The sequence below is a fragment of the Pristiophorus japonicus genome, chromosome 22, assembly GCF_044704955.1.
Source record: "Pristiophorus japonicus isolate sPriJap1 chromosome 22, sPriJap1.hap1, whole genome shotgun sequence".
In the NCBI taxonomy this organism is placed as follows: Eukaryota; Metazoa; Chordata; class Chondrichthyes; family Pristiophoridae; genus Pristiophorus; species Pristiophorus japonicus.
Window position 1 is genome coordinate 66,608,572 of NC_091998.1, and position 27,239 is coordinate 66,635,810.

At 46.1% G+C, this 27,239-nt stretch overlaps 1 protein-coding gene across 1 annotated transcript in view; it reads right to left on the reverse strand.

Moving 5' to 3' along the window:
• LOC139235128 (histone acetyltransferase KAT6A-like) overlaps positions 1-27,239 on the reverse strand; it is a 211,541-nt gene that overhangs the window by 35,182 nt on the left and 149,120 nt on the right. The window contains exons 9-10 of the mRNA XM_070866337.1: positions 9,858-9,973; positions 131-272 (exon numbers count right to left, since the gene is read on the reverse strand). Coding sequence (XP_070722438.1) covers positions 131-272; positions 9,858-9,973 — 258 coding nt within the window. The remainder of the gene's footprint in view (positions 1-130; positions 273-9,857; positions 9,974-27,239) is intronic.

Consider the following 27,239-nt stretch of genomic DNA (forward strand, 5'->3'; position numbering starts at 1 on the left):
AGCAGTGGAATAGTCGCCAAGAATACACGAGCAAAAACGGAGAAAGCTTATTTCTGTTAAATTGCGTCATGTTCTGACCTTCTGCATTTAATTGTTCAATTTCATGGAAGCCAAAAACCCCCAAACTTACTTCAAACACAGAGATATTGTCTTTCCTGTAAATCTCATTCGCAGGTGGGTGAAACCAATTGCATTTCTTCATGTGTTGCTGTAGAATGCTTTTACTCTTCATGTACTTGAGGCAAAATTCACACAAGTATAATTTAGGCAGCCTGCAAGAGACAGATGCACAGATAAGGGCACAGCCAGAGGAAAATCGGCTCTCACAGACCCAGTGACCTGACACCGAGCCACCCTTCCCCCACATGCTTGTGGGTATGTGGAGGTTTTATCGGGACTCCCACAGACAGCCACTCAGACACACATCTCTTGTCTGTGCACTTAGAGTAACAGATGTTGCTTTATTCTACACCTGTGAACCACCACCAGTATTGGAACACTGCCCACAGTCAATGGCGGCTCGGGTAAACTGCTGGCACCCAATGCTCCAGACAACCAGCCGACTGCAGTACTCCAGACAGGGCAATGGGGCAGTGCAGTCGGCCAGCCTGCCTGCAAGGTCGGGTGCTGGCACTGGTGATCCAGGCAGACTGAGATCCTTGTACGGTTTCGAAATCTGCTGGCATCCATGAAGCCATACCGCAGCAAAAGGGGAAAATAAACCCTGCATTTCTATAGCGCCTTTCACAACCTTAGGATGCCTCAAAGCGCTTCACAACTAATGAAGTACTTTTGGAGTGTAGTCACTGTTGTAATGTGGAAAACGTGACAGCCAATTGTCGCTCAGCAAGCTCCCACAAACAGCAATGTGATAATGACCAGATAACCTGTGATGTTGATTGAGGGATAAATATTGGCCAGGACAGCGGGGATAACTCCTCTGCTCTTCTTCGAAATAGTGCCATGGAATCTTTTACATCCATCTGAGAGAGCAGACCTCGGTTTAACGTCTCATCCAAAAGACGGCACCTCCCTCAGCACTGCACTGGAGTGTCAGCCTAGATTTATGTGCTCAAGTCCCTGGATTGGGACTCGAACCCACAACCTCCTGACTCAGAGGTGAGAGTGCTGCCCACTGAGCCATCGGGGATGTTTCTTTGGGGGGGGGGGAGGAAACAACAGCCTAAAATTAATGGAATAAAATGTTTGCTCGGTCAAAAATCTGCAAAATCCCCGGCAATGTTTAAACCTATACTGAAAACGCCACTTTGACCACCAAATGTGATCGAAGTCTGAGATAAAGAGGGGCAAAAAAACCCATCCAAAATATGGAAGAATTACTGCAGTTTTAATAAAAAGAATATTAATAGTGAAGTGAGATTGTAGGAAACAGAAAGGGCCAAAGCAGGCCGAGCCCCTCGGGGCTTCCTATGACGCTATGCAGCCTTCATTAAGCTTCCATTTGTGCTCTTGACCCTGAGTCAAAGGTCACTGTCACTTGTAAGGTTAGCTGGGTTAAATAAACAGGATAATGTGCACGAAATGCATCCTTAACCCTTGCACCAATTAGCTTACAAAATGCCTCCAGTTACTTTATCTGCCAATAACTTTTCCCTGGGTTTCCTTTCAAAGGGAAGTTAACAGAACTGTACAATTGGTTAGTATTCTATTAACGCAACCCACTTTTAAACCAGTTTCATTATCAAACGGCGCCTTTCAATATAACGGTGATAAATGTAGCTCATTGTCCTTTAGATACGTGTTGATCCAGTACACAAATGCAGCCTCACGTTAAGAGAATAGCACCAACACCTTGATCGGCAATAAATAAGACAATCTGGCTGGCAAGTTAGCCCAGACTGCCCTTGCCTGTATGACTGTGACCCACACCTTGCTGGGTGAAGTGTGTGCGACATTGGGGCAGAAAAAAGGACGAGAACAAACTAACATAATGAAAATATTTGAGTTGAACAGTAACCAAAGACACATGACAAATATTAATTTCAAATAGCTCAATAAATAGTGTAAAAAGAATTGCTTTAAGCCAGTGAGAGGAACGAGCAGATCTGTGAGAGTTGCAACAGGTTTACTCCCCCTTGGGACTGCTGATGAATGGGGAGTGCTCATTGCTGTTAATGTGATTTCAAAAAAAAATTGTTCCTGGGATGTGGGCATCGCTGGCAAGGCCGGCATTTATTGCCCATCCCTAATTGCCCCTTGAGAAGGTGGTGGTGAGCCGCCTTCTTGAACCGCTGCAGTCCGTGTGGTGAAGGTGCTCCCACAGTGCTGTTAGGGAGGGAGTTCCAGGATTGTGACCCAGCGACGATGAAGGAACGGCCGATATATTTCCCAGTCAGGACGGTGTGTGACTGGGAGGGGAACGTGGAGGTGGTGGTGTTCCCATGCGCCTGCTGCCCTTGTCCTTCTAGGTGGCAGAGGTCGCGGGTGCTGTCGAAAAAGCCAAGTCGAATTGCTGCAGTAAATCTTGTAGATTACACGGGATATACGGCTCAGAAACAGGCCATTCGGCCCAACCAGTCCATGCCGGTGTTTATGCCCCACTCGAGCCTTCTCCCGTCTTTCCTCATCTAAATCTATCAGCATAACCCTCTATTCCCTTCTCCCCCATATACTTGTCCAGCCTCCCCTTAAATACATCGATACTATTCGCCTCAACCCCTCCCTGTGGCAGCGAGTTCCACATTCTCACCGCTCTCTGGGTAAAGAAGTTTCTTCTGAATTCTCCATTGGATTTCTTGGTGACTATCTTATATTGATGGCCTCTAGTTATGCTCTTCCCCACAAGTGGAAACATTCTCTCTGTATCTACTCTACTCTATCAAAACCTTTCATCATTTTAAAGACCTCTATTATGTCACCCCTCAGCCTTCTTTTTTCAAGAGAAACGAGACACAGTCTGTTCATCCTTTCCTGATATGTATACCCTCGCATTTCTGGTGTTATCCTTGTAAATCTTCTCTGCACTCTCCCCAGTGCCTCGATATCCTTTTTATAATATATCGACCAGAACTGTACGCAGTACTCCAAGTGTGGTCTAACCAAGGTTCGATACAGGTTTAGCATAACTTCCCTACTTTTCAATCCTGTACCTCTAGAAATAAACCCGAGTGCTTGGTTTGCATTTTTATGGCCTCGCTAACCCGTGTTGCAACTTTTAGCAATTGATGTACTTGCATTCCAAGATCCCTTTGTTCGTCTAACCCCATCTAGACTTGCACCCTCCAAGTAATAAGATGGTGCACACTGCAGCCACGGTGCGCCGGTGGTGGAGGTAGTGAGTGTTGAAGGTGGTGGATGGGGTGTCAATCAAGTGGCTGCTTTGTCCTGGATGGTGTCGAGCTTCCTGAGTGTTGTTGGAGCTGCACTCATCCAGGCAAGTGGAGAGTGTTCCATCACACTCCTGCCTTGTGCCTTGTAGATGGTGGGAAGGCTTTGGGGAGTCAGGAGGTGAGACACTGGGTATTCTGTAGCCACTCTTGTAGCCACAGTGTTTATGTGGCTGGTCCGGTTAAGTTTCTGGTCAATGGTGACCCCCATGGTGTTGACGGTGAGGGTCAAGGGGCAGTGGTTAATGCTCCATTGGTGGAGATAGTCATTGCCTGCCACTTGTGGCGTGAATGTTACTTGACTGTTAATGTGATCCCACCAGTTTCCTCAGAACATTACATTGGCAACTAAAACTATTTAAAAGTTCAAATTCAAATTCCAAAATTTCACTCCAACGACATATTTTATGCTGAGCTCATTGCCCACTGTATGTCATAACACAAAATAGAAGGGTGTGCGGTCAGGACGTATGTATTTTGCATTATGGGACATGCTGGATAAGGACTGTGAATGTCTTTCCTTGCCTAAACCTCTCTGCCTCTCTTTCCTCCTTTAAGGCACTCCTTAGAACCGACCTCTTTGACCAAGCTTCTGGTCACCTGCCCTAGTTTTTCCTTGTGTGGCACAAATTTTGTGTCTTACAATACTTTACTATGTCAAAGGCACTATATAAATACAAGTTGTTGTTGCAATAGGAGCGCACACAGACATCAGCCAAGTCCAATCAAAAGAAAGTGAGCTCGGGTTCAGTAAACAGCAGAGTCGGACACTCTGTAGCCCGCTGTGGACAATGCTGAGAACCGAACCCTGCAGGAACAGTTCTGCCTCGGCTGCTACTGGTCTACGCGACCATGCCTAGTGTGGCCTTTGCGCAGTTAGTTAGTTCAGAGCTGTGACAATCAACTCTATTTACGGTAATTTATTGAATCAGAGTTGATTGCCACAGCTCTGAACTAACTAACTGCGCAAATGGGAGTTGAACTTGTTAGGGGAGACACAGCAGGAGCAGTTGTGGAGCCTGGAGGGCCACATTATGCATGGTCGTGTAGAATAGGCATTCTGCTTTTGGATTTGCTGGAAATGTTTATTTACAGAAATTTATTGAATCAAACATTTCCAGCAACTCCAAAAACAGAAAGCTTATTCTGTCACAGATCCCCGGAATTAACTCCAGGATAATCTAGTTAATGTGAAGGATGCTGAGAGGTTGTTTCCCCCAGGCTGGTACGTCTAGAACCAGGGGCCACAGTCTCAGGATAAGGGGTCGGCCATTTAAGACAGAGATGAGGAAAAATTTCTTCACTCAGAGGGTGGTGAATCTTTGGAATTCTCTGCCCCGGAGGGCTGTGGATGCTGAGTCTCTGAATATATTCAAGGCTGAGATCGATAGATTTTTGGAGTTTAGGGGAATCAAGGGATATGGAGATTGGGCGGGAAAGTGGAGTTGAGGTCAATGATCAGCCATGGTCTTATTGAATGGTGGAGCAGGCTCGAGGGGCCGAATGGCCTACTCCTGCTCCTATTTCTTATGTTCTTATGAAGAGCAATCAGGGGTCCCAATTGGATCTGAAATCAGCATCTCGCAACAAAGCCTGAACGTGACCAGTGCAAGCGGACAGCAAAATGTACAGGCAGGTCAAGAATTTAGCAGCAACGGAGTTAATTCAGGTGCAGGGAAGCCAGCGGCATTGCTTGTCTGTCGCAAAATATCCTTTCAGAATGGCTGAATAACGACACGCTCGAGTTAATAATTAGTGCACGCCAACCATCAGTGCTTTATTCTGACAGTCAACATTTTGGGTAGTTTGGTCGGTCATCATCAGAGGCAGTCCCTCGGAATCGAGGAAGACTTGCTTCCACTCTTAAAATGAGTTCTTAGGTGGCTGAACAGTTCAATACGGGAACCAGTCTCTGTCACAGGTGGGACAGACAGTTGTTGAGGGAAAGGGTGTGTGGGACGCTCCTTCCGCTTGATTTCTGCATGCTCTCGGTGCCAAAAATAGGCAAATATGGCCTCTCTCCCCCCCCCCCACCCACCCCGCTTTGCCTACTCCTACTCAAGTCTGGTTGTTAATGCAAAGGGATGGGACCCTATTTCTTCTTTGTTGCCACCAGCATTTGCTCAGAGATTGCAACCGCTGTATAATGTAGGTGGTGTCTGGTGCCCGGGAATGGTATCTCAGCAAGGAGTCAATGCTCTAAAGACGAAATAAGGGAAGGAAATGAGGAAGAAAGTTGCGCAACATTAAAGAGTATTGGCCCGAGTGTGAATTTTTCTCACAGCAAATTGGTACAATTTAATTAAATACACCAAGTGACAACACTTTAAGACAATGATATCAGGCACAAACGACTGTATTTGCTAAGATGCTTTCATCTGAGAGCATGGCCATTTTTTGCATGTTAAAAGCTTGATTTTCTCTAATAAGGCTGGGAGCTGCAATTCATTAGTTATACCACTATCTACTAATGGGCAGAATCAGTGTTGTAGCATACTTCGATACTGAAAAAGGAGATCTCAACCTAATTTAACCACTCGGATGTGTCTCTTTAATTTAATGAGCTCTTTGCACCTTATTTCAACATGAAACGCACTGGAGCTTTGATGATGAGCCTCATTAAAACATATTGCAATGGACAAACAGAGAATGTGTGACGGGGAATTGGCGTATAATGAGCTAAATGTTCAGTGCGCAGAGTAATGAAGACCATCAGCGCTGTATATTCAAGTGGGAAGATCATGAATTCCCGACAGTGGGATTTAATTTGGTGCACTGCGATCCAACATAGTGCGAGTAAATAGGAAATGGTTCGATCCAACTTCATTACATACACAATGTGAGTGATGGGACAGCGCTTTGGTCCTTTGGAACGCCATGTTTCCAGGAGTTAACTGTATGGTTTGAGCGTTCAGGAGAAATACATAACTGAAGAATGCTGTCAAAATTTGCTCTAACAAATACAAAGTGAACTGGTGTGTTTACTTCGGGTTAATCATTACTTGGCATAAGCAGCAATCTAGCAACATGTTTAAGCGTTGCCAAAGCAAGCTACTGAGAAATCCACAAGAGGTTCGGGTTTTTGTTTGCTGTCTATGGAATAAACATGTCTCTCTTAAGAAATAACATTAAAATAAAACTTGCATTTATATAGCGCCTTTCACCACCACCGGACATCTCAAAGCGCCTCACAGCCAATGAAGCACTTCTGGAGTGTAGTCGCTGTTGTAATGTGGGAAATGCGGCAGCCAACTTGTGCACAGCAAGCTCCCACAAACAGCAATGTGATAATGACCAGATAATCTGTTTTTTGTTATGTTGATTGAGGGATAAATATTGGCCCCCAGGACCCCGGGATAACTCCCCTGCTCTTCTTCGAAATAGTGCCATGGGATCTTTTACGTCCACCTGAGAAGGCAGACAGGGCCACGGTTTAATGTCTCATTCGAAAGACAGCAGCTCTGACAGTGCAGCGCTCCCTCAGCACTGCACTGGGGTGCCAGCCTGGATTTATGTGCTAAACTCCCTGGAGTGGGACTTGAACCCACAACCTTCTGACTCTGAGGCGAGAGTGCTGCCCACTGAGCCACTGGTTGGCAGAGCCTAGGACCCTCGAGCGTGCACAGGGGCACGACAGCAGTTTGAAGCAGCTACAATGACACAGGGGACCAGCACTGGGAAACAGCCTGCTCTTTGTCAGGCCAGGGCTACTCTGCCTGGGAGGGCACTGGCTTGTCAGGTTACCCAGAGTTGAGCGAGGAGATTCCCAGCCCTCAATAAAAGGTTTACCCCTCCTGGTTTCGTTTGTGAGCCCGGCTGGTTGGCCAAACGCTCTGAAGTACTGCAGATCGTGATTATCTCAATTGTGGATAATCAAGGGACTACAGTGAGAGAGGAACTTAATAAAATCACTATCACTAAAGTAGTAGTACTCAGTAAAATAATGGGACTAAAGGCGGACAAGTCCCCTGGACCTGATGGCTTACATCTTAGGGTCTTAAAAGAAGTGGCTGCAGAGATAGTGGATGCATTGGTTGTAATCTACCAAAATTCCCCGGATTCTGGGGCGGTCCCAGTGGATTGGAAAATCGCAAATGTAACGCCCCTATTTAACAAAAGGAGGCAGACAGAAAGCAGGAAACTATAGACCAGTTAGCCTAACATCTGTCGTTGGGAAAATGCTGAAGTCATTATTAAGGAAGCTGTAGCAGGACATTTGGAAAAGCATAATTCCATCAAGCAGAGTCAGCATGGTTTTATGAAAGGGAAATCATGTTTGACAAATTTGCTGGAGTTCTTTGAGAATGTAACGAGCAGCGTGGATAAGGGGGAACCAGTGGATGTGGTGTATTTGGATTTCCAGAAGCCATTCGATAAGGTGCCACATAAAAGGTTATCGCACAAGATAAAAGTTCACGGGGTTGGGGTAATGTATTAGCATGGATAGAGGATTGGCTAACTAACAGAAAGACGGGATTGATGGGTCATTTTCCGGTAGGCAAACAATAATCAGTAGAGGGGATCGTTGCTGATGATACAAAGATGGGTGGGAAAGCAAATTGTGAGGAGGACACAAATAATCTGCAAAGGGATATAGACAGGCTAAGTGAATGAGTAGGCAAACATTTGGCAGATGGAGTATAATGTGGGAAAATGTGAGGTTATCCACTTTGGCCGAAAAAAAAAAATCGAAAAGCAAATTATAATTTAAATGGAGAAAAATTGCAAAGTGCTGCAGTACAGAGGGACCTGGGGGTTACTTGTGCATGAAACACAAAACGTTAGTATGCAGGTACAGCAAGTGATCAGGAAGGCAAATGGAATGATGGCCTTTATTGCAAAGGGGATAGAGTATAAAAGCACATAGACTATAAAAGTCCTGCTACAACTGTACAGGGTATTGGTGAGGCCACATCTGGAGTACTGCGTAATGTTTTGGTCTCGATATTTAAGGAAGGATATACTTGCATTGGAGGCTGTTCAGAGAAGGTTCACGAGGTTGATTCCGGAGATGAGGGGGGGTTGACTTATGAAGATAGGTTGAGCAGGTTGGGCCTATACACATTGGAGTTTAGAAGAATGAGAGGTGATCTTATCGAACATAAAAGATAATGAGGGGGCTCGACAAAGTGGATGCAGAGAGGATATTTCCACTCCTTGGGGAAACTAAAACTAGGGGACATAGTCTCAGAATAAGGGGCCGCGCATTTAAAACTGAGATGAGAAGGAATTTCTTTTCTCTGAGGGTGGTGAATCTGTGGAATTCTCTGCCCCAGAGAGCTGTAGAGGCTGGGTCATTGAATATATTTAAGGTGGAGATAGACAGATTTTTGAACGATAAGGGAATAAAGGGTTGTGGAGAGCGGGCAGGGAAGTGGAGCTGAGTCCATGGTCAGATCAGCCATGATTTTATTGAATGGCGGAGCAGGCTCGAGGGGCCATATGGCCTACTCCTGCTCCTATTTCTTATCTTCTTATGTAGATCGGCTTCGCTCACATACTGGATCACTGAGTCTGCCACAGTTTGATTTGTGTCCAAGTTTCCATTGCCAGGCAGTGAGTCATTTTTGATTCACTGTGACGGCAAAGAAGACTCCCTCACCTTCCCCCAAAAAGGAACATCGTCAGCCAGCGTCAAAGCTTGCTGCTGATTGAGAGGATTTATTGAGCAACGTGATGACGGTGGGGAAGATCAATTGCTCCTCTATTATAATACAAGAGAGAGTTTCGATTGTAAATCGTCCATAATACACTGAAAACACGCCGTGTAAAAGAAAATGCAAAAAATATAATTTTCTTACGTATTCAAAGTGGTTTAACGGAGCGTTTTGGATGAATAAGAGTTCTCTCCTGAGGACTACAGTCCGACAAGAGTATAACACGGGCTCTTTTATAGCCAAGCAACTCCGTTGCAAGATGTTGTTTAGCATGATGGCAGGGGGCAAAGTGTGGTTATAATCTGACGGGTCTCGCCCTGGTGGTGATTCCTTACCAATGGCCTTTGAATACCCCTCAGCCTGTAAAGCAATGTCGTTAATGCTCTGTTGAGTGGCAGCAATACAAATACTGCTCGTACTGTGTTTACAATCAATCTGGAACACTGCACAAATTGCGGAGCAGGCTCGAGGGGCCAAATGGGCTACTCCTGCTCCTAATTCTTATGTACACGTTAAGAACCATCATTCACCAGGTTCATTATCGAATCAGATTATCAACCACGTTCCAAATTACCTTTTAATTCCACACTACAACGGACGAATAATTCCCTCCTTAACTCTCTCGTGGATGAAGTGACTTATCTGGTTCCCCAAACCTGACCTTGCAACAATCTCCCGGCATCTTAGTGCAATTTCAATTCTGCTTTCAACTGCCTTTGTAACGTCCATGCACATTACACCGAGAGCAATGGGTGAGAAGAGACTGGGTAAAAATCTTGTAGTCTAGTTTAAGGTTCACAATCTCCACGATGCCAGACTTGAAATGAAATGCTCAGCCCTACACATACAGTACCTGGTGTATTCCTGGGGATACGGAGAGGAATACCAGGTCTGAATCTCATATTTCCCAAACTCGATGACAGAAGGTGAGCGGATTTGTGGATCCGGTGGGCCAATCACTCCAACTTTCTGTTGAAGAAAAAAAATGCATATAATTAATATTAAAGTTCTTTTTTTAATTCCCCAGGTATTCTTTAACAATCAAATAATTATCTCTAAAATAAATTCAGTTGTGAGCAATGCTCCCTCCAATTTTATTCTGTGTGCAGCCCCTTTAACGGGTTGTGTTCAGATTTCCATGCAAGCACGATGTTCCATTTATACGTTGGTGAGCAGCCTGCACGGGACCTCTGAACGGGAACACTGGTTGTCAGGCAACCTGAACATTACTGTTTTACTAATGTACATCATCATCACTCCACGCTTCAGTCTGCAGATAGAGATACAGAATTCCAGTGATTTTGCTGTGTCTGCATCGAAGCACTGACCACACTCGATCAGCTCCATTGGACGGGCCACATTGTTCGTATGCCTGACACAAGACTCCCTAAGCAAGTGCTCCACTCGGAATTCCTACACGGCAAATGAGCCAAAGGTGGGCAGAGGAAACGTTACAAGGACACCCTCAAAGCCTCCCTGATAAAGTGCAACATCCCCACTGACACCTGGGAGTCCCTGGCCAGAGAACACCCTAAGTGGGGGAAGAGCATCCGGGAGGGCGCTGAGCACCTCGCGTCTCGTCGCCGAGAGCATGCAGAAAACAAGTGCAGACAGCGGAAGGAGCGTGCGGCAAACCTGTCCCACCCACCCCTTCCCTCAACCGACTATCTGTACCACCTGTGACAGAGACTGTAATTCCTGTATTGGACTGCACAGCCACCTGAGAACTCACTTTTAGAGTGGAAGCAAGTCTTCCTCGATTTCGAGGGACTGTCTATGATGAGCTCGAGTGGTGAGACCTGAAGCAGGCTGACCATCTCTTGTCTGTGAGCGGCGGTGGATAGTGTGAAGATTGGGAGAATCGAAGGGAAAAGTAAAACCATGTAGCAGAAGAGCCGATTCATGGGTTCCACCAGCGACCAGCCATCGTGACCAGCAGCTCCCATTTTAAATCCCTGTGCTGTACCGAGCTAGCTCACTCAGCTGAGGCAGTAGTCGGAGCACAACAATTTTCCTTCGCACACTGGGTTCGGAGGGGTGGAAAAATAAAATCAAACACTCCTGATTACTGTTGATTTTGTTTTTCCTCTGGGGGTAAAAATATTTATTGAATTGTACAGATATCTTTGCAGGAAACTTTGACGCAACGCTTTGGAAGAAATCCTGGGCCACAGATCTGCTCATTCCTTGGCAACAGGGCCTGTGATCGCAGAGCCGATGTTATTTACTATTACCCCACGCATTGTCTTCGAAGCAGAGGAACACGCCACCTTTTCTCCGGGAGACTTTCCGCTGGCGTATCACTACTGCCGGATGCACCTTTTCCCCCGAGCTCGGGTTTGCCATGACCATGTTGCCACGACGCTGGCAGCCTGTTCAAGCGGCCCTTGATCCCGTTGACAGAGATGATGTACAGGTTCTTGGCCCCTGTGTAACTCTTGCTCAAATATGCTTGTGTGTGGACACCAGACGCGAGCTGGTTTGGGCTATGGCGACTATGTGCTGCACCATTGTACAGCCCGCTGACATACACTGTCTAGACCTACAGTTAGGCTGGGCATCAGAGGCCACCAGCACCCACACTCCAATACATGGCACCATCTTCACCAAGGGAGAACATTGGCAATAAGAGTCTATTCATCAAGAACACATTGGCAGCTTCATAGTTTCTTTCAGATTTAAACCCTATTCTTCTCATTGTGCAATATATAAAACACACACAGAATAATGGAATATGTGGGATCTCTCGAGATATATTGTGTATTTAATTAAGAAATTGATAACTGTTTTGCACACGTGCGCACAGGTACTAAAACAGAGAGAGCTGAAAGCAACTGATCTTCCTGTGTCCATGGAGTCAGACACATCGTTTTACTGCAGTAACTACAACACAGAGGTGACAAGGCTGGAGGACTCAGTATGAATAATTTACACATTTTTATGTGACAATGTTAAATCTATTACATAGAAATTAGAGTCTGACTTTTCAGAATCGCTATCTGACTGAGAAACTGCAGTTCAACACCGAGAAAATGCCACTCCTTGACTGCAGAGAGTTATTGGTGGCCAACTCACTCCTCTTAACGCTTCATTGGAGCATTATCTTTCAATGTTTTTAAGATTTGGACCAGTAAACACAATAACAAGAGCTGGCCAAATGGTCTTACACCTGCAACTGCACAACACTGAGGGTCTGTTCAGCACTGAAGTTTAGATTAAGTCCTGGCAGCATTGTTGCATACTTGCTGACTTGTGTAAGTTACCTGGCAGATCTTGCATTTCCATTCAACATTGTCCCTTAGCCAACACATATCCACACTGCCACTGTCCCTTTAATCCCATGGGCTTTAATTTTGCTAACAAGTCTATTATGTGGTACTTTGTCAAACACAATTTAAAAATCCACATACACTACATCAACCGCACTGCCCTCATCAATCCTCTCCGTTACTTCATCAAAGAACTCAATCAAGTTCGTCAAATACAATTTGCCTTTAGCAAATCCATGCTGACTTTAATTTATGAGCTCATACTTTGAACAATTTTCCCCCGGATAATTGTCCCGAAAAGTTTCCCCACAACCCACGTTAGGCTGACTGGCCTGTCGTTGCCGGGTTTATCCCTCTCCCCTGTTTTGAACAGGGGTGTAACATTTGCAATCCTCCAGTTCTCTGGCACCACCCCCATATCCAAAGAGAATTGGAAACATAGAAAGTAGGTGCAGGAGTAGGCCAATCGGCCCTTTGAGCCCGCATCACCATTCAATATGATCATGGCTGATCATGCACATCAATATCTCATTCCTGCTTTCTCTCCATACCTTTATTGGAAAATTTTGGCCAGAGCATCTGCAATTTCAACCCTCAGAAACTGAAGATGCATCCCATCCAGACTGGGTGACTTTTCTACTTTGAGGACTGTCAACCTTTTAAGTACTTTCTCTTTATCTATTTAAATCCTATCCAATATCGCAACTGCCTCCTCCTTTACTGCTACACTGGCAGCATCCTCTTCTCTAGTGAAGACAGACGCAAAGTGCTCATTTACTACCTCAGCCGTGCCCTCTGCCCCCACAAGATCTCAATGTTGGTCTCATTGGCCCCACCCTTCCTTTGATTAGCCTTTTTCTATTTGTGATTATAAAATACTTTTTGGTTCCCTTTTATGTTAGCCCCATATCTACCCCTCATACTCTCTTCTCTGCCCCTCATTCCTTTTTAGATCTCCTTTGTACTTTCTATATTCTGTCTGGTTCTCTGCTGTATTATGAACCTTACATGTGTCATAATCCTCAGTCTCATTGTAATCTCGGTCATTTGTCATCCTGGGAGCTCTAGCTATGGATGTCCTTCCCTTTCCCCCCTCATGGGAATGTGCCAACTCTGTACCTGATCCAGTCCCCGTTCAAGGCCTCCCCATTGTTCAATTCCTGTTTTGCCTCCCAATTTTTGATTCCAATCCCCCTGGGCCAGACCCTTTTCAATTCACTGAATGCAACCCTCCTCCAGTTAATTATTCTTTACGCTTGATTGCACCATGTCCTTTCCCATAACTAGTCTAAACCTGATGATATTATGATCACTGTTCCCCAAATGCTCGCCCACTGATACAGGCGCCGTTTGCTCCACCTCACCCAGACTAGATCCTGCACTGCTTCCTTCCTCGACAGGAAACACACTGATCAAGAACGTTCTCTTGTACACATTGCAAGAATTCCTCCTCTTTGCCCTTATAACTCAGTATAATTTAAGGTATGGTAGCATCGTGGTTATGTTACTGAACTAGTAATCCACAGGCTTGGATGAAAAATCCAGAGACGTGAGTTCAAAATCCCAACAAAGCAGCTGGGGAATTTAAATTCAATTAATTAAATAAATCGGGAATAAAAAGTTAGTATCAGTAATGTCTTAACACCGAGGATACCCCCCCACCGTGTTGTGTGGCACTACCACCGTGCTAAATGGGATAGATTCAGAACCGATCTAGCAGCTCAAAACTGGGCATCCATGAAGCGCTGTGGGCCATCAGCAGCAGAATTGTATTCCATGGCCTGGCAAAACCCTCACTCTACCAAACCAGGGGACCAACCCTGGTTCAATGAGGAGTGTAGAAGAGCATGCCAGGAGCAGCACCAAGCAAACCTGAAAATGAGGTGCCAACCCGGGGAAGCTGCAACACAGGACTACATGCATGCTAAACAGTGGATGCAGCATGCTACAGACAGAGCTAAGCGATCCCACAATCAACGGATAAGATCAAAGCTCTGCAGTCCCACATCCAGTCGTGAATGGTGATAGACCATTAAACAACTAACGAGAGGAGGAGGCTCCATGAATATCCTCATCTTCAATGATGGCAGAGGCCAGCACGCGAATGCAAAAGACAAGGCTGAAGCGTTTGCAACTATCTTTAGCTAGAAGTGCTGAGTGGATGATCCATCTCGACCTCCTCCTGAGGTCCCCACCATCACAGAAGCCAGTCTTCAGCCAATTCAATTCACTCCAAGTGATGCCAAGAAACAGCTGAGGGCACTGGATACAACAAAGGCTATGAGCCTCGTCCACACCCAGGCTGTTGTGCTGAAGACTTGTGCTCCAGAACTAGCCGTGCCTCTAGCCAAGCTTTTCCAGTACAGCTACAACACTGGCATCTACCCAACAATGTGGAAAATTGCCCAGGTATGTCCTGTCCTCAAAAAACAGGACAAATCCAATCCGGCCAATTAACACCCCATCAGTCTACTCTCAATCATCAGCAAAGTGATGGAAAGTGTTGTCGCCAGTGCTATCAACACTGATAGCACTGGCGATCACTTACTCACCAATAACCTGCTCACCGATGCTCAGTTTGGGTTCCGCCAGGACCACTGGGCTCCAGACTTCATTGCAGCCTTGGTCCAAACATGGACAAAAGAGCTGCATTCCAGGTGAGGCGAGAGTGTCTGCCCTCGACATCGAGGCAACGTTTGACAGAGTGTGGCAGCAAAGAACCCGAGTAAAATTGAAGTCAATGGGAATCGGGGGAAAACTCTTCACTGGCTGGAGTCATACCTAGCACAAAGGAAGATGGTTGTGGTTGTTGGAATTCAATCATTTTAGCCCCAGGACATCGCTGCAGGAGTTCCTCAGAGCAGTATCCTCGGCACAACTATCTTCAGCTACTTCATCAATGACCTTCCCTCCATCATGAGGTCAGAAATGGCTGATGATTGAAGTGTTCAGTTCCATTCACAACTCCTCAGATAATGAAACAGTCCGTGCCTGCATGCAGCAAGACCTGGACAACATTCAGGCTTGGTACATGGCAAGCAACATTCGCGCCACACAAGTGCCAGGCAATGACCATCTCCCACAAGAGAGTCTAACCACCTCCCCTTGACAATCAACGGCATTACCATTGCCAAATTCCTCACCATCAACATCCTGGGGGGCTCACCATTGACCAGAAACCTAACTGGACAGCCACATAAATACTGTGGCTATAAGAGCAGGTCAGAGGCTGGGTATCTGTGGCGAGTGACTCATCTCCTGACTCCCCAAAGCCTTTCCACCATCTACAAGGCACAAGTCAAGAGTGTGATGGAACACTCTCCACTTGCCTGGATGAGTGTAGCTCCAACAACACTCAAGAAGCTCAACACCATCCAGGACAAAGCAGCCCGCTTGATCAGCACGCTACCCACCACCTTCAACATTCACTCCCTCCACCACCGTGCACCGTGGCTGCAGTGTGTACCGTCTACCAAACTGACCCTACCACCTAGATAGAGAAGGGCAGCCGGCGCATGGGAACACCACCACCTCCACGTTCCCCTCCAAGTGACACACCATCCGGACATGGAAATATAGCGGCTGTTCCTTCATCGTCACTGGGTCACAATCCTGGAACTCCCTCCCTAACAGCACTGTGGGAGCACCTTCACCACACGGACTGCAGCGTTTAAGAATGCGGCTCACCACCACCTTCTCGAGGGCAATAATTGATGGGCATCCCATGAATTAATTTTTTAAAAAGCCCCCCCATTATCACTATTCTTGTTTTTGCATCATTCTGGAATTTGCCTCCAATCCTCTTCCATCTCCTGCCCCCTATTTGGTGGCCTGTAGTATACACTCCGCAGTGTGATAGCTCCTCAATTGTTTCTTGATTCTAAACAAATAGATTTTGTCTTTGACCCCTCAACTGCATCATCCCTTTCCAGTGCTGTGATAGTTTCTTTGATCAATACCACCATCCCCTTCTTTTTTTCCCTTCCCTATCTTTCCTGAATACCTTGTAAGCAGGAATATTAAGTTTCCAATCCGCCGCCTCTTTGGGCTAGGTCTCTGTTATTGCCGCTGGATCACAGTCCCATGTAACGACTTGTGGCCACAGCTCAACAAACCTTATTGACCATGCTCCATGCATTTGCCCCATCTTAGAATGACCTGTTTGCCCCCTGCCTGACCCCTCCTATTTCTGAACTATTCTTTGCTCCAATGCTATTAGCCTCTCCCGGTGCTCTGCACACCTTGTTGCTTCTCCTCAACCCTTTAACTACCTCTATCACTGGACTTGTATCAACATGGAGTATAATGTAGGAACGTGAGAGGTTATCCACCTTGGTAGGAAAAATAAAAAAGCAAATTATTTAAATGCAGAGAGATTACAAAGTGCTGCGGGACAGAGAGACCTGGGGGTCCTTGTACATGAAACACAAAAAGTTAGTACGCAGGTACAACAAGTAATCAGGAAGGCAAATGTAATGTTGGCTTTTATTGCAAGGGGGATAGAGTATAAAAGCAGAGAAGTCCTGCTACAACTGTACAGGGTATTGGTGAGGCCACATCTGGAGTACTGCGTACAGTTTTGGTCTCCATATTTAAGGAGGGATATACTTGCATTGGAGGCAGTTCAGAGAAGGTTCACGGGGTTGATTCTTGAGATGACAGGGTTGTCTTAGGAAGAAAGGTTGAGTCTATACTCATTGGAGTTTAGAAGAATGAGAGGTGATCTTATTGAAACGGATAAAATTCTGAGGGGGCTTGACAGGGGAGATGCAGAGAGGATGTTACTCCTCATGGGGGAATCTAGAACTAGGGGGCATAGTTTCAGAATAAGGGGCCGCCCATTTAAAACGGAGATGAGGAGGAATTTCTTCTCAGAGGATCGTGAATCTTTGGAATTCTCTGCCCCAGAGAGCTGTGGAGGCTGGGTCATTGAATATATTTAAGGCGGAGATAGACAGAATTTTGAACGATAAGGGAGTCAAGAGTAATGAGGAACAGGCAGGGAAGTGTTGTGGCCAAGATCAGATTGGCCATGATCTTATTGAATGGCGGAGCAGGCTCGAGAGGCCAAATGGCCTACTCCTATTTCTGATGTTCTTATGGATCACGACTTCTGGCTGTTCCCCATCCTCTCGCAGAATGTATTGCACCCGTTCAGTGCTAACCTTTACCCTGACACCAGGGAGGCAACACACCATGGGTGCCCTGCGTGTGCGGTGCAGAAACGCCAGACTATCGAATCCCGGGTACAACTGCATTTGCACACATTCCTGCGCCCCCTTACGCAGCAGAGTCTCCCGCAGTGCTGTGGATTTGCCTCTGACCCCACACTGGTGTTCAACAGGGAATCGCGGCTTGTGAGTGCCCCACCCAGGGGATTCCTTCACGGCCAGTTCTCCTAGTCTGGCTGGTGGTGACCCACTCCCGCTGCTCCTGAACTCCCTGTCGCTGCGGGGTGACCATCTCCTGAATCGTGTTACCAACAAAACTCTCAGCTTCCCATTTGCACTGTAGCTTGAGCAGTTGGTGGCACTTCCTGCATATGTGGCTTTCCAGGACAGACATAGTGTTCTGGAATTCCCACATGGCACAGGATATGCAAGCGATGGGCCCCAGCTGGCCTGCCATGTTCACTAACAGTCAATTAAATTACTTATTTTTTTTAAACTTTGAGGTTATTTAACTGTTTAGCTAACACTCAAACTTTAACCACTCAAGAAAACACTAACCACTACTAAAAATACAAACCAATCAACTAAATACTTACACTAACGTAACACTAACCATCGAAAGCACTAACTAATAAATGAAATACTTATAGAGGCATTGCAAGACCGGGAGCAAATGCAGGTCAGCGAGCACAGGGGCGATGGGTGAGTGGGACTCGGTGCGAGTTAGGACACGGGGCAGTGAGCACAGGGGGCGATGGGTGAGCGGGACTCGGTGCGAGTTAGGACACGGGGCAGTGAGCACAGGGGGTGATGGGTGAGTGGGACTGGGTGCGAGTTAGGACACGGGGTCAGTGAGCACAGGGGGCGATGGGTGAGTGGGACTGGGTGCGAGTTAGGACACGGGGTCAGTGAGCACAGGGGGCGATGGGTGAGCGGGACTCGGTGCGAGTTAGGACACGGGGCAGCGAGCACAGGGGGTGATGGGCGAACGGGACTTGGTGTGAGTTAGGACACGGGGCAGCGAGCACAGGGGGCGATGGGCGAACGGGACTTGGTGTGAGTTAGGACACGGGGCAGCGAGCACAGGGGGTGATGGGTGAGCGGGACTCGGTGCAAGTTAGGACACGGGGCAGCAAGCACAGGGGGCGATGGGCGAACGGGACTTGGTGTGAGTTGGGATCAGGGCAGTAGAGTTTTGGATGAGCTCAAGTTTATGGAGGGTGCTAGGTGGGTAGCCAGCCAGGAGAGCATTGAATGGAAAAACATTAATTATTCCCAACATTTTCACGATCCTTTGCCTCGAAAAAAATTGCCGAGTCTTAGTTTTGAATAGTCTTCTAAAATCTCTCTTGCCCGTTATTTGTCCATTTCCCACATTACAACGGTGACTACACTCCAAAAGTATTTTATTGGCTGTAAAGTGTGTTGAGACATCTGGTGGTTGTGAAAGGCGCTATATAAATACAAGTCTTTCTTTTCTTTCTGAAAGGCTACAGTGATTGGGCCACTGATCTTTGCGACAGTCACCAATGTTTTCCGCACAATGTACTGGCAGCAGGCACACCTTCAAGCTGAGCAAGCCAGATAGATGATGTCCGTCTTCTCTCCTCTCACGACGAGAGATCTGATTTTGCCTACTTAATAACTGCGCATCATTACTGAACTCAGCAAATGGGAGTTGGAGAGATCACAAAGAGCCAAATCAAGCTCTTCTGTTGGTTCATTCCTGCTCTGCTCACAGCTGCGCTCTGTCATGTGCAAAGTGGAAAGAATAAAATTCAGGCTAAGTTGCTGCAGGTCAGCATCACTGCATCTCCAACCAATCGGTTCAAACATGCCACGAACAACCGTGGACTTTATCGCTAAGAGAATGGCGTTTGGTATGGAGAGACGTCAACAATATTCAGGGAACAAAATAAAACTAACAAAAAAAGGGGGGGAAGGGAACTAAGAACAAATCCGTGTTCCTCCAATGCCACCGCTTGTCGCGGAGCCATGCAGGCCCAAGCGCTGATCTCAACAAGGCTGGGCCATGGAGGGGAAAATCAGCCCTGGTGCCTGCTCCTGGTCAAGTGACCTCTGCAGGAATTATGGGTATGTCAGGTGAGGACGTGATCATGGTTGTCAAGCGGTTTATTATATTATTTGGTTTAATTCAGAAAACAATGCAAGTGGAAGAATGTTGCCTGCCCCTTTAATTTCACGCCGACTGAGAGTAAGGGACCATCAAGTCCAAGCGACTTTTCCTCCACGAGGCAGCTGCTCCAATCTCCAATCCCACTCTCCTGCTCGCGCACTATACCCGTTAATATTCCTCTTTTTCAAACCTTCCGATACCCATTTAAGTGTATTCATGGACGCAGCTTGTCTCAGATAATTCCACATTCTAACCACTCTCAGCGCAAATAAACTTGTTATAACCTCCCCGTCAATTCTTTTGGTGATTATCTTCAAAGCGTGCCCTTGTCGCCTGTTGACGGGAACAAATCTGGATGTTAGCAGCACCAGTGACAGCATCAATGACAAGGCCGTGTCATAACAGAGAGCTGCAAAAACAGGCCATGATCACTGGCAGCTCCATTCTCTTGGGACTGTTCTCTGAGCCCTCTAGTCAGGATTCTCTAAATACACTCCTCGGCACATAAATATAATTCACTGGAACCTCTTGTTAAGAGCAGGTGTGCATACGGCATCTCGCTTCATGAGAGATCCTGAACCAACGTTGCAAATAATGTTCGAGCAGGAAATTATAGAGTGCAAAATTCACCTGCTGTGGAGAAAGTGCTGCAACAGGTAGATTATGCAGTTTATAGTCTCATGCTGCAGGTGAGTTCAGGACAGTGGGAGGCAACGTTGCTGCTAATTTTTTGGGGGGTGTGCAGCCCCTTTGCGCAGCTTAACAGGAACATTGGAGAGAGGTGGCCTTTTGCAAGCAAAGCACTGTGCTGAGGCTGCAGGGTTCACAGCAAGATTCATCCAGGCTCCACTTATTCCAATATCTTCCACATTTACACTACGTAAACTTGAAGTCATCCAAAACTCAGCAGCCTGTGTACAACTTCCTAAACCTCTCTTTCCTCCTTTAAGACGCTCGTTAAAACCTACCTCTTTAAAAAAGCTTTTGATCATCTGCCTTAATTTCTTCTGTGGCTCGGTGTCGAATTTATCTGTTTGTCTGTAACACTGTTGTGAAGCGCCTTGGGATGTTTTACTACGTTAAAGGCGCTATATAAATACAAGTTATTATTATTTGACAGTGAAGAGAAAGGGTACATGGAAGCCTCACATTGGTTGTAAGATCGCGTGCTCACACGCAGTCCTGCATTTGCCCGGCTTTGAATGGACTGAAGACACTTGTATTCTTCAGGACAGCCCCGTTTTTGAGAAGCTTGCTCCCTTTCACATGGGTGTTGCCTGGTATGGGAAAATACAAATAAAGATTTGATTTTTTGTGTTACAACACAGATTACGGGGTCAGATGATAGAAGCGTTTAAATTGTGAAAGGATGGGTCAGGGTAGGTGGCAGCAAACTGCTTCCAGGTGTCCAGAATGAGGGACCATTGGTACAGGATTACACTCGAGAGAGAGAGAGAGAGTTAGAACAGAGCAAGAGACACTTCTTCGACAGCTGAGCCGTGGAATTCAGTTCCAGGGTTAGTCGGTGTTGCAGAAACGATGTCCACAGTTAAGAGTCGATCAGATCAGTGAATGAAGGAAAAGGAGGAGATGAAGTGATATGGGTAAGGACTATTTGGTCGTGCAGAGAAAAAAAAGACTTATATAGCGCCTTTCATGACCACCGGATGTCCCAAAGCGCTTTACAGCCAATGAAGTACTTTTTGGAGTGTAGTCACTGTTGTAATGTAGGAAACACGGCAGCCAATTTGCGCACAGCTCCCACAAACAGCAATGTGATAATGACCAGATAAATTGTTTTAGATGTGGACAGAAGGATAAATATTGGCCAGCGCACCGGGGATAACTTCCCTGCTCTTCTTCGAAATAGTGGCCGTGGGATCTTTTACGTCCACCTGAGGGCAGACGTGGCCTCGGTTTAACGTCTCATCCAAAAGACGGCACCTCTGACAGTGCGGCGCTGCCTCAGCACTGCACTGGGAGTGTCAGCCTAGATTTATGTGCTCAAGTCTCTGGAGTGGGACTTGAACCCAAAGCTTTTGACTCAGAGGCGAATGTGCTGCCCACTGAGCCCCGGCTGACACTGTAAGAGGGTAAATGGCGAGACAGACTGGTTGGGCTGAATGGCCTTTTTCACTCATCCATGCCTTTATTACCTCTAGACTTAACTACTCAACACACTCCTGGTCTCACACATTCTACACCACGTAAACTTGAGGTCATCCAAAACTTGGCAGCCCGTGTCCTAACTCACACCAAGTCCTGTTCACCCATCACCCCTGTGCTCACTGACCTACATTGTACATCGGCTCCTGGTTAAGCAATGCCTCGATTTCAAAATTCTCATCCTTGTTTACAAATCCCTCCCTATCTCTGTAATCTCTTTCAGCCTTACAACACCACGAGATGTCTGCGCTCCTCTAATTCTGCCCTCTTGAGCATCCTTGATTATAATCGCTCCACCATCGGTGGCCGTGCCTTCTGCTGCCTGGGCCCCAAGCTCTGGAACTCCCTCCCTAAACCTCTCCGCCTCTCTTTCCTTTTTTAATACGTTCCTTAAAACTGACCTCATTGACCAAGCTTTTGGTCATCTGCTGTAATTTCTTCTTATACGGCTCGGTGTCAAATTTATCTGTTTTGCCTTACAACACTGCTGTGAAGCGCCTTGGGACGTTTCACTGCGTTAAAGGCACTATATAAATACAAGTTGTTGTTGTAACCTCTGTATTTCCACTGAATATCTGTGATTGCTATAAAAAAAAACACTCAAGTATTGGTTTATAATCTTTGGCATATATAATATGTGTAATTATGAATCTACATCTCAGTCACTACTTCAGTATCAAAATCTTTGTCACCCATTTTCAGGACTCGTACAGATACAGGGAAGAAAATAAGAACTGTCAATCTATAGAAAGCGATAAAAGAAGAAGAAATTTAAGGAGAGAGAGTATAAGGAACAGCAAATGAACAGCTTAAGCACAGGTCTGTACAAAGCAGAATGGGCAGTGCGTGTGGACATCCTCCACGGGGACATAGCCAAGCAATGCCAAGGAGTATGTTTCCATACAGGGCCCTGGTGCAGCAGTGATGCAGTTAATTAGACTCCACTCTCAACCAGGTCACATGTAACTTCGGGAAAAAAAAACTTGTGCAAAATATCTAACAATTACATCATTACCATAGGCATCTGTGGAAGCACAAAGGAAAATGCCTCATCTACGGAAAAAAGCTGATCATGAGCAGAGAGCACTGCAGTTGAACTCTATATTCCAGCGACTCCACTTAAACTAATCATATGTCGGACGATAATTTAAGGGGAATGTTTTGCCTCTTGCTGGCCTCAGACATTTCAGAAAGCAGAACAAATATATCACGTGCACATGGTGATCTGAACCTAGCTTTGTCACACAGTACCAGTAAAAGGCACATCTTTTAACTGAAAGACATTTGTGATGCATTATTCGCAGAAACAGCATTCAACTTTCAAAGCTTCTGCATCACTGTAAGACAATCACTGAACATGAAATGTATTAAGTTGCACACAATGACTTCTTGACAATTGCTTTCCGGCATTCTTGGCTCTCTCTCGTGCACATTCTTTATCCCAAAATGCAGTCAAAGGATGCCTGCCATTCAGCCCATCTAGCTCAACTTCCATAGGAACCCATGATTCTGCTCATCACTGCCACTTGAATAATTTGCTGGGCTAGATAATGACCTGAATTTGCACTCCTCATGGGTGTGTACACGCCCGTGGGGTCCCAGTAAGTTCCAAGTTTAGGTATGCGAAGTGCATTCGCCCGAACCCGGAGCTTGCGATTGGTCAAGAATCCTCCAAAACTAAAGGGCCCTTATTTGTAGTAATGGCGGCCATGAAACTAATGTCCTTTAGGGAAGGAGCTCAGTCGTGCTCAGCTATTTGCCCAACTCCTGCCCAGCGAATGACCTTCATATTCTTACGACTGATAAAAGCAAGCGTACGGCCTGCTTTTATCAGAGTAAGACTTTTAAAGCACAGAAATACATTTTTACAATAAGTTAAACATTTAAATTCCTATTAAATAAGGTAAGTTTATTTTTAGACCCGTTAAAATATGTGCATTTATCAAAAAATTACATTTTTGTTTCAAGTAATTAATTAAATGCCATTTTGATTAATTTGAAATATGCGTTTTTTTAAATTTATTTCTGTGTTGTGGTGGGTATTCCCATATTGATGGTGATTCCGTATCGACGTAAAGTATGAATGGGAATAGCCCGACTCTGATTGGTTGGGCCGGCCCATGTGATCCCAGGGATGTGTACGAAGCCCATACGCTCCTGGGATACGTGGGCCTCTACGATAGCCTTCACCTCGAGGCCCAGGACCACAAGTCTCCGAACCCCCGGGACCACCAGGTACTTTCGGAGAAATCTTTGCGGTCGGAGGCAGCCGCCCACGGGAAACCACCGCCTGCAAATTCTGGGGCATTATACCGTTGTCGAGTTCTATTGTAAACTCTACTAATGTTGTTGGGCTTTGTGCAATTATGTTCCATGTAAAAATTAAAAACTTTTTTAACAAAATAATAATTGAAGTGTGTTCACAGGAGAAGCACAATACTATATGCATGCAATGAATGGCTTCAATAAAATATAACCTCCAATATTACATACTGCACTAGAGAGTGTACAGAGGAGATTTACGAGGATGCTGCTAGGACTGGAGAATTTTAGCTATGAGGAAAGACTGGATAGGTTGGGGTTGTTTTCATTGGAACAGAGGAGGCTGAGGGGAGACTGAATTGATGTGTATAAAATTATGAGGGGCCTAGATAGAGTGGATAGGACGGACCTATTTCCCTTAGCAGAGAGGTCAATAACCAGGGGGCATAGATTTAAAGTAATTGGTAGGCGGTTTAGAGGGGATTTGAGGGGGACTTTCTTCACCCAGAGGGTGGTGGGGGTCTGGAACTCGCTGCCTGAAAGGGTGGTAGAGGCAGAAACCCTCGCCACATTTAAAAAGTACTTGGATGTGCACCTGAAGTGCTGTAACCTACAGGGCTACGGACCGAGAGCTGGAAAGTGGGATTAGGCTGGGTAGCTCTTGGTTGGCCGGCGCGGACACGATGGGCCGAATGGCCTCCTTCCGTGCTGTAAATTTCTATGATTCTACATTAGGAGTACAAAGTATTAACAGCACAGAAACAGGCCATTGGGCCCAACAGGTCCATGCCGGTGTTTATGCTCCACTCGAGCCTCCTCCCGTCTTTCCTCATCTAACACGATCAGCATAACCCTCTATTCCCTTCTCCCTCACACGCTTATCCAGATTCCCCTTGAAAGCATTGATACTATTTGTCTCAACCACTCCCTGTGGCAGCGAGTTCCACATTCTCACCAATCGCTGGGTAAAGAGGGTTCTCCTGAATTCTCTATTGGACTTATTAGTGATGATCTTTTATTTATGGCCCTGAGTACTGGTCTCCCCACAGGTGCAAACATCTTCTCTACGTCGACACTATCAAACCCTTTCATAATCTTAAAGAGCTCCATCAGGTCACTCCTCAACCTTCTCCAGCCTGTTCAATCTACCTGATCGGTATAACTTCGCCGTTCTGGAATCATTGCAGTAAAACTTTTTGTGCACCTTCTCTAGTGCCTCCAAATCCTTTTTATAATATGGAGACCAGAACTGTTCACAGTACTCCAAGTGTGGTCTAACTAAGGTTCGATACAAGTTTAACATAACTTCACTACTTTTCAATTATATCCCTCTAAAAATGAACACCGTGCTTTATTTCCTTTGTGATTTGTGTATCTGTACCCCCAGACCCTATTGCTGCACTACCCCATTTATTTCCTTTGTGATTTGTGTATCTGTACCCCCAGACCCCATTGCTGCACTACCCCATTTAGACACTTATTTTTCAAGGAGTATGTGGCCACCTAATTCTTCCAACCAAAATGTACCACCTCACACCTATTGATATTGATTTGCCAATTACACGCCCATTCTGCAAGTTTATTCATGTTTTCCTGTATCTTGTCGCAGTCCTCTGCATTAACGCCCCCTCCCTATTTGGTGCAGTCTGCAAATTTGAAATTGTACTTCCAATTCCCGAGTCCAAATTGTTTATGTAGATGGTGAACAACGGTGGTCCTGGCATCGATCCTTGTGGCACTTCCCACCGTTTGCCAGTCTGAGTAGCTACCTTTAACCCCGACTCTCTGTTTCCTGTGCACACATTTAGACATGTACACAGGACAGGGGAGTCAAGGGATATGGAGATCGAGCGGGAAAGTGGAGTTGATGATCTTATTGAATGGCGGAGTAGGCTCGAGGGGCCGTAGGGCCTACTCCTGCTCCTATTTATGTTTTAACTGAGATTTGGAACTCGCCATAAGTATGATCATCATCATCATGATCATCGGCGGTCCCTCGAGTCGAGGATGACTTGCTTCCACGTCCAGAAGTTCACAGGTGTTTCAATGAAGGAACCTGATATTCCAGATCCCGAACTCCATCCTGAAGGGTGGAAGATGCCTGTGGGTGGATTTTTTTAACGTGGGGTGACCGTTGCACACCAGCCACCACACGGGCTTGACAGAGCGAGGTCTTGGTCCAGTGGCAAGGATTAACCAGGACGACTGGAGACCAGCTCTGCTGCACGGACCTAGTGTGCACACATATCGCAGTGTGGACTGGCCTGTGCTGCCCCTGGGCCCTCGCCTCTTCTGGGCCCCGAACTCGTGACTTTCCTGGGCTCCGATCACGTCCCTCTACAATCTCTCGCTGCTCCTTCGCCCCGACCTCGCCGCTCCTGCTGTACCTGCCCACGCTCCAATCACCAGCCTGGACCTTGGTGACATCACTCTTCACTGCCGTTATTCTCCTGCTCCAGCTCGTGCTGCTCCCTGGAGTGGTACACTGCCACGCTGCTCCGATGATGCTCGCAGGCCGGGGGCCGCTCAGACTGCTGAGCTAGGCCGCCACGCTGCTCCTTCCACTCCCCGGCCTGCTCCGATGGGTAAGAGGAATCAAATGTTTAACCCTTCCAATCTTCAGCAAAGCATGGCATAGCACCCCCTGAGCTATGCCAACCAATAAAGGCCCACTTTTCAATCGTCATGGGAACTGAGTATTGTAGCATCAGAAAAAAATGCAAGATCCTGGGAATTAACTGCAATACCCGTGTGCTCCTATTTCAATATAGTTATTCATTCAATTACCTCACAAAGATTAAACTGCAAACAAGGTATGGGTCATCACGGTCTGATTAACCGAATGACAAAATCTCATGAGCCAATAATGTCAGAATTCGAGTGAAGCCTTGTTCATCAGGCCTACTTTCTCAAATAACAAACTGTATGAACCTGTACAAACATAAATCTGGGCACAAAGTTTGAAATAAATATCCGAGGAGCAGCATAAATCTTCAGTTTGGATTGCCTGGTTTATGGTAGTCACTAATGATGGCATTCTGACAAAAAGAGTGTATGAAATCAAACACAAATGAAGGGCAGATTTTAAAACAAAGCCAAGTGGATAAATGCTCATGTGCAAGGACAATTCAGGCTTAATAAAAAATCCTTTTACAGATTAAAAGAAAATGGTTCTCAAGAGAACAGGGTATAGAGCTCTGCTGAAGGCAGATGAGGAGGAATTTCTTCTC